Raw genomic sequence first — 8102 nt, 5'->3', positions numbered from 1 at the left:
AGTTAAATTCAAAGTTTGTTTTGTGTTTTATTTAATTAGGGTTTTTACATTTTTTTAGATGTTTTATAATAATCTTGATTCAATTTTTTTTACATTTTTTTTGTTATTTTTTTTTACTTTTTAAATAAAGATTAGCACATTTTCTTACTTGTTTTTTTAACACATACTTTGAAGCTATTTTTCTTTTTTTAATTTTTTTTTTGCTTTAAAAGTTAAATTTTGCTTAATAAAAAAAGACCTACAAAAACAAATATGATTTATTTATATTCTGTAGCAGAAAAAATACACATTAATACTTTACCTTAACTCTATAGGAACACATGTTATTGCGGCTAGAAACGTAAAAACAAAAACAACATTCTAAATAAAAAAAATATTCTAAAGCTAAAAAAATAACCAGTAATAGTTTGCTTTTATTAAGAAAGGAACACAAGATGTCATTGTCACTACAACTAGAAAAAGAAAAATTCTAAAAATACCTAAAACTAAAGTCAGAAGAGTAAAGTTAGGTCGAATATCATCCCTAAAAAGTGAAAGTTCCTTTAAGAGTGTCTCTGTCTGATGGCCTCTGTTATATCGCCTAATTTTTCATTTAGGGTATGATTTAGGGTTTCTAAATGACTGTCGATACTTTTTAATAGATTTATTGTCTCTTGATAATAGATTTCATTTGTGGGAGTAACCTTTTGCCTTTTAGTTCTTGGTGTGACTAAATAATCATGATCGACTACATGAAGCTGTTGTGAAATACTCCTTTTTTGTGGTCGTGGCTTGTTGGTCTAAAAATAAACAAAAAAAATTTTTGTTCACAAAACTGATAGTATAATGTTTGAATCAGTTTTGCCAAAAATGGTAAGCTAGTTACTGAGAAAAACAATATAAGGTCGACCCTCGGTAATGTCCGTTGAACAGACATTACCTACATATATGGCAGGTCCTTTGTCCTTCAACATTAGGTCTTCTGTTTTAATTTGTTACTGTTTACTCCTGAATGTCAAAATGTAATGTGGTATATGACTTCTCTTAAATGTATGTAAATGGTTTCTCTTGTGAGCTTTCTTGTTTTGTCTTTTAAGTGTAGTATTATTATTATATTATGTAGGTAGCTAATAAGTTACTGCTTTTAATGTTAATATTTTAATTATATGTTTTAATTTTAATTGTGATTTTAAGGTTTACAGTGTAGTCTTATCTATTTTTTACTTGACTTATGTAAATACTTATGTATGTATTTTAACACCAATAAAAAGTTAACAAAGAGCACTTACTTGTTCTTCTAATGCTTTATTTTCTGTAGGAATCTGCATAGAAATATTTGAGGGTCCGGGCTGTGTGTATTCACTATTGTATAAACTACCATTGAACCGAGCATCCACTATACTTGATGGAGCACTCGATGGACCACTAACGGGTTCTTCCTCTGGATAATATTTTCCATGAGCAAACTTAAAATATTATACAATACAAAAATATCGGACAATATAATAATGCCTTTGTTTCTTAAGCCAAAAAATGCAACTTACACCCTTCTCCTCCACTCCACATCCTTCAAAAAATGTTTTTCCCAAAATAAGGATGACTCTTTGATCAGTATCTGATAGCATATCAGGATATGCTGGCCCACCCCCCGTCTTCATTCGCTCCCTTTTTATATCTGCAGCTCTTCTCTTAAGTCCCTGTTTATAGTCAGACCACGTCTAAAAATGTAAAAATGAAAATAAGTTATTATAACTGGTAATTGTTGGTAAAGATTGGTATATAATATATTGGTAATATAACTTACCCTTTGCCATTTTTCTATAGTTCTAGTCCCATAACCAAGAGAATTTAGATTATTGGCCAGTTTTGCCCATAATCTCTTAAATTGTTCTTTTGCATTGGAGCAAGATAACCTCCCTCTTGCTAAATCCGGGTTTTCTTCCATAAACTCCACAAATACTCGTAAATGGTTTTCATTAATTTTAAATGACATGTTTTTTTTAAGCAAAAGCCGGACGCTCATCAAAAATTTGAGGTTAGATTTCCATAATCGGGATCTCCGGTGGTCTCGACTAATTTGACATTTCAAAACGAGAGGTATCGAGTGCCTTTAACGAATTAAGGTGATGTTACATGCATACGTCATCCGTCATCCGTCATACAAAATTTTATCGGATAGTTTTCCCTTCTGTTACATGGACGCGTCACTTTCGTATGATTGACAATATTGACATTGACATTTCACTGGTGGTGCTTGTTTACTGGTTACTGTTTGTTTATTTATTTTTGTTTTTACTTATCGTAATAATACCAAAAGCCTTTATAATTTTGTTATATTATGTTCTTTGGCCATTATTAAATCAAATATGGAAGAGAAAGAATGCAGCACATCTTCGCCCGGAGATTCTGAGTCTGAAATTCAGCCGGTACAGGTAAGGTATTTATTATAACCTGTTAACCATTGTTTTTATGTCAATTCAAACTTAAATTAAATATTTGTATGTTTTTTACTTACAGAATGAAATACAAACCACTACAGTTGAAGAATTTTTGATCTGCTGTGTCCAGAATCGGCCAGCTCTGTGGGATTCCCGGTTACCATTGAAAGAAAGATCGAAGTCTATAAGGGACCAGTTATGGATGGAGATTTACGAGGAGTTTGGTAGCAATTCAGAGTTTTCTTTGGAATATTTAATGAAAAAATGGAGAACGCTACGGGACACTTATGTTAGGATTACAAATGAATATACACCAAGTGGTTCCGGAGCAAGCAAAAGAAGAAAATGGGAGCATCTTGATTCAATGTCGTTTTTGAGCGACACAATCAAATATAAAACTACTATTTCAAATATAGATCTCTCTACCACTTCAAGAAGTCAAAGTAGCAGCAGTACAACTCCACCATTACTATCTCCCACAAGTGAGCAACCAACCAGAACCCCAAGCACGCAACCATCCAGAACCCCAAAAGGTGACAAAGTTGAAGATGCAATTATTGGGGTGCTTAGCAAAATTAATTGTCCTCCCCCTCCGTCTGAGACTATCCCCAAAAACCCTTTAAATCCAATTTGTATTCGAATATCAGAACTCCTGGAGCATGTTCCACAACAAGAAAGGGTGTTGTTAGAAATTAAGTTACTTCAAGTAGCTTATGAAGGTGCACAGAATTATTTGTCCCCTAAATAGTTATAAGCAGTAATAGTTAATAGGCTTTAGCGAATGTTACACCAGTGAAAGAGTAGAATGTGTGTACTACATTTTACAAAAATATGTATGTCCAGGATAAATAAAAGAACAAGTGATAATAATTATTACCATTATATAAAGTGCTGTTTAATAAAGATAAAGAATTTTATAATAGATTATTATTATTTTGCCCATTGAAATGGTACAGCTCCTTCATTGCAGAAGAATGTAGCTAATTTATTCCTCATTATATCTGCTGTCCGTCCATACATATTAGTACTAGTTCTTCTGATATTGGGAAGATTCGAGGTAGCATAGTTACGCCATTCCCCGTCAATTTGTTGCCCTTCAATATCTTCTCTATCCACAAGAGTCGGAGACACATATTTTTTCTCTGCACCAATTAAAAAGTTATGAAGACAAACAGTGGCCTTAACAATGCTACGAACAGTTTCTTCTTGTGCAATGATTGGTTTTCGATAAACTCTCCATTTTGCTGACAATATACCGAAAGCATTTTCTACAACCCTTCTTCCTCTAGACAACCTGTAAACACAATATTGTATGTTTAGAAATGCCAAATTAAAAAGCAAAATATGTTTACCTACCTATAATTAAAAATCCTTTTAATCTGAGGTAAAAATCGGCCTGGATATGGACGCATTAGACATGTGGATAAAGGAAAAGCTTCATCCCCACAAATGTAAAAATTAACTTCATCACCATTGTCAATTAATGCACATGGTGGAGGAAAATTTAGATTGTTTGTTGCAATTAATCTGCCCATATTACTATTTTTGAATATTCCTCCATCACTATGGCGACCCTCTGCTCCTATGTCAACCATTATAAATTTATAATTGGCATCACACAAAGCCATTAGTACAATACTGTGTGAACCTTTATAATTGTAGTATGTTGAGCCTGATTTTGGAGGTGCCTAAAATTTAATGCAATACTTTATACCTAGGTATTTAGGTATAGTCCAGTTCAAAGCTATTTCATAATGGTCAGCCGTCAAAACACCAGCATTCCACCTACCAAACAATGTCATCCACCTGCTATTTACATTGTTTGACAAGTAAAATGCTGGTGTTTTGACGGGTGACAATTCTAATATATCGTTGCACTGGACTTTATACTATACATACAAGATTGAAAGAAAGGAAATCCATCTTTGTGAATTAAAAGTGTATGATCAGTATGACTGTAAAATGCTGTGCCTGTTTTTTAATATACTGTACTGATTTATATGAGCAAATTTCAAATTAATGTTACACTGAAAACATACTTGAATTATAACATGTTTCCCGTCTATGGCGCCCACACAATGTGGTAATTGCCATTTTTCGCTAAAGCCTTCTGCAATATTTCTCCAAGTATCTTCATCTGGTTTTGGTAACACTTTTTCGTGCAAACATTCCCAAATAGCATCACATGTTTCCCTTATAATTTGTGAAATAGTAGAATGAGCAATCCGAAAGGAAAATGAAATTGATGTCATACTGTCTCCAGTAGCAAGATACCTAAAAGTATGAGTTGCAAATGAACTTTGTAAAGTAATAAGGTTATCCATGTTTTTTTCCATCAATGGAACCAGCATTGAGCATGTCATCTTTATTTATAAAACTTAAATATAGGTGATACCGCTATTTATGCCAGCTATCAAAAGAAAAAAATACATGACTGTTGACTAACTGAATTTGTCACCTTAAAGTAACTGCAAGTCGCTCGCCAGGTGATATTGGTTCTCGAACACAATAGTGCTTTTGTAATTTGTGTTCGATCATTCCTAACAGTAGACGAAATGTATCATTTGTCATCCTAAGATAGTTCATATATTTTTCATTATCTGTTAATTTCATTTCTTCCAACAAATTCCAATAGTCTCCTTGCACTTTCCTATTTTTAAAGATGTCCCTGACCCAAAATCGCCTTTTTCTTTGCTGCTTGGCCCGGCGTTTTCTTCTAATAAGGATTAACGATAAAAGAAGAACTGTATTCACTTTGCGAATGTATTCTTGTCTAGAAGTTTGCATTTTAAAACACACAACACCTGATACAAGGGGACTAATAGTAAGTAAGAATCCCACAGAACACCTGAACCGAAAAAGTAAACAGTGAAAAGTAGGGTTAAAAATGGAACGACAACGGATAAAAGTTAAATTGATTTTAAGATTCTCCGTTATCGGAAAAGTTTAAAACAAGACGGATGTGTTTTGTCACGGTATTATTTTGAACCAATAGGAGGCGTGATTTTTCGACGTGGCGACGGATGGCGGATGCATGTAACAGAGCCTTAACGCAGGCTCACGGCGTACAAAAACTGCGCCATCTCACGCTGCGTCTGAATATTCGCTGTTCTATCGACGTCTATTGATTACAGAAATCTGCGGTGAGTCACCCTGCGTCGCCTCACTTAACTGCGTCTCAACGTTCGCCCGGCCTAAATATGCATATCTTCTCGCCTCTTCAATCAACGCATGGTTGTTTTGCTAGACACCGTTATAAATAGTTTTTTGACAGTGCGCAACCTGTCAATGCAGTTCAGATCTGTTTTGCTAGTGAAACGTTAAGGAACCTCTTATACAAACATGTAAGTGTTTTGCCTGTTTTAATGTACTTTAGCAGGATATTTATTGGTTAGGGTTTCTTTAAATACTTAATATTAAATAAAAATTACCTCTTTTTAACGAAAAATTATATATTTTTTCATTTATTAAGTCTTTTGCATCTTTGACTAAATTGGTTGACCCTTTTTTTGTTTCAATGTTTGACAGCAAGATTTCCAAGGTATTTTTATAACAGACAAAAGTACCTATATTTTAAATTTTAATCCTTGACCTATACTAAATATAAGACGTGTTTAAGTTATAAGATGTAAGTTGGTAGGTCAAATACTAAATTAAAATACGGTCAAATACACTCTTAAAAATAGGTGAATAAAAATTCATCAATTGTATAGATTTTACATACAATTTGATTCTGGAAATGGTACAGAATCAATTTGTGTAGAATTAATTAGAATTTCTCTATGCTATTGTGTTTTAAACAACTGTGGTTCTAATAATCAACAAATTGTGTATCAATTTGATTTATTTTATTGTATATATAGTATACTATTTGTGTACTTAAATTCGACAATATTTTATATTTATTTAATATAATTGTTCAGTTAAATAAGCAAACTCTTAGTGTTTTTTTTAACATGGTATGTACAGGAAAAAAAACACAATTTGTGCATTTTAAAATACACACGTTAGTGTAGGTTGTTTTTACAATATATTTTTATTTTCTTTCATTTCAACTATAAAATTTTATTACAAATTGTGTATAATAATACTATATATTGTTTTATAAATTTTAAATATAGTGTAGGTTAGGTTACTTATTTTAGGTTTGTATATCAAATTAACATAAGAACTGGAGTTCTTTATTACAATGTTTTGTATTTATATTCATAAAAAATTTAAAATACATTTTAGAGAATTTCGTCATAAATCTGTGTAATAATAAATTGTAGGGCGCCTGGAAAAAACAGGATGGGTCATAATTTGATTAAGATAAAATAAGTCTTGTAAAAAATGGGAAATAAGTGAGGCCCAACGTTTGGTAAGAAAAAAAGTCATATTAGACAAATATAGATTGAATATGTATTTTCCTAATTTGACTTATTTTCTTATTATCAAACGTTAGGCCCCCACTTTTTCCCATCGTGTTACTTAATTTACTTATTTAATTTTAAGCAAATTATGACTTTTTTTCCATATTGACTGTTCTTCCCAAGCACTCTAACATTTATGTTTTATAAAAATTTTAGTTGTATAGGTAGGGTAAAAAAATTCAATTGTTTTAAAAAAAACATTTTTTTATTTAAATACCTTTTAAAAAAGTACACATAACCTGCACAACAAAACAAAAAAACTTTAGTAGTAGTATTACAAATACACATTAGGAACGCAAATAGGAACTTAAAATGGAAATTCTTAGTTGTAAAAACAGGATTTTAACCTAAAGGCTAATAAACACATACATTTATCTACAGGGTCATTTTTTATATTTGCGTGCCCATAAACAGGGGTAATGTAAGTGATAGAGAAAAACTTTTTATACAAAAGTTGCATACTTTTTTCCGTATTATCTTTTAAATTTGTAAAAAAAAAAAAAACAAAAACGCATTGCAAAGTTAATAAAAGAATAGCAAGTTGATTTTATTAAATAAAATGCTCTATATATTTTCTGCTAGATCTAAAGACCTTTTTTGCCTGATTTCAAAAATATATAGGTTGTTTATAGTTGGAAGGGCTGTTTTTAAATTATTCAAGTTTAAAATTTTTATAAATTAAAATCGTGTTCGCCAAGTTGATCATGGAGTGACGAGACGTTCCGCATACTTCAACGTGACATTAATTGTTATTATATCGATTTAATTCAAATTAAAGTTCTTACCTGGAAAATCACGACTAATTTAAATAATTTAACTTAATTTTAATTGACTTCACTTTAACTAATTTAATTTAATTTAATTAAAGTTTCTTTTAGTTCGTTTAGTTTAGTTAGTAAAGTTCTCTAAAAACGAAAAACAACTTAAAGTTTTTTTTTTCTTAATAACCCATTTTCTTATGAGTTGGATTGGTCTAAATTAAAACGATACAAATGTCACGTTGACGTATGCAGAACGTCTCAGCACTCCATGACCAACTTGGCGAACACGATTTTAATTTATAAAAATTTTAAACTTGAATAATTTAAAAACAGCCCTTCCAACTATAAACAACCTATATATTTTTGAAATCAGGCAAAAAAGGTCTTTAGATCTAGCAGAAAATATATAGAGCATTTTATTTAATAAAATCAACTTGCTATTCTTTTATTAACTTTGCAATGCGTTTTTGTTTTTTTTTTTTTACAAATTTAAAAAACTCTCACGAGATGTG

At 31.2% G+C, this 8102-nt stretch overlaps 2 protein-coding genes across 2 annotated transcripts; both read right to left on the bottom strand.

The window, feature by feature from the left end:
* Positions 1-239: 239 nt before the first annotated feature.
* LOC126749655 (uncharacterized) lies at positions 240-2052 on the bottom strand. Its single transcript, XM_050459350.1, has 4 exons — positions 1784-2052; positions 1524-1697; positions 1269-1445; positions 240-779 (listed from the first exon to the last, which is right to left on the bottom strand). The coding sequence occupies exons 1-4, from the start codon at positions 2000-2002 to the stop codon at positions 543-545; spliced, it is 807 nt and encodes a 268-aa protein (XP_050315307.1). The 5' UTR covers positions 2003-2052; the 3' UTR covers positions 240-542.
* A 1229-nt stretch (positions 2053-3281) lies between these two features.
* LOC126749656 (uncharacterized) lies at positions 3282-5126 on the bottom strand. Its single transcript, XM_050459351.1, has 3 exons — positions 4457-5126; positions 3774-4105; positions 3282-3711 (listed from the first exon to the last, which is right to left on the bottom strand). The coding sequence occupies exons 1-3, from the start codon at positions 4778-4780 to the stop codon at positions 3348-3350; spliced, it is 1020 nt and encodes a 339-aa protein (XP_050315308.1). The 5' UTR covers positions 4781-5126; the 3' UTR covers positions 3282-3347.
* Between the last annotated feature and the right edge of the window lie 2976 nt (positions 5127-8102).

The sequence above is a fragment of the Anthonomus grandis genome, unplaced genomic scaffold, assembly GCF_022605725.1.
Source record: "Anthonomus grandis grandis unplaced genomic scaffold, icAntGran1.3 ctg00000489.1, whole genome shotgun sequence".
NCBI classification, from domain to species: Eukaryota; Metazoa; Arthropoda; class Insecta; order Coleoptera; family Curculionidae; genus Anthonomus; species Anthonomus grandis.
This window is presented reverse-complemented; position numbering and strand designations above follow the sequence as displayed.

Coding starts and splice junctions, on each gene's coding strand:
- LOC126749655 (XM_050459350.1), bottom strand. CDS start 2,002: ATGAGCGTCCGGCTTTTGCTTAAAAAAAACATGTCATTTAAAATTAAT. Junction 1,698..1,783: donor CTATAGAAAAATGGCAAAGG/GTAAGTTATATT, acceptor TTACATTTTTAG/ACGTGGTCTGACTATAAACA. Junction 1,446..1,523: donor GTGGAGTGGAGGAGAAGGGT/GTAAGTTGCATT, acceptor TAATATTTTAAG/TTTGCTCATGGAAAATATTA.
- LOC126749656 (XM_050459351.1), bottom strand. CDS start 4,780: ATGACATGCTCAATGCTGGTTCCATTGATGGAAAAAAACATGGATAAC. Junction 4,106..4,456: donor GGAAACATGTTATAATTCAA/GTATGTTTTCAG, acceptor ATTAAATTTTAG/GCACCTCCAAAATCAGGCTC. Junction 3,712..3,773: donor AAAAGGATTTTTAATTATAG/GTAGGTAAACAT, acceptor TTGTGTTTACAG/GTTGTCTAGAGGAAGAAGGG.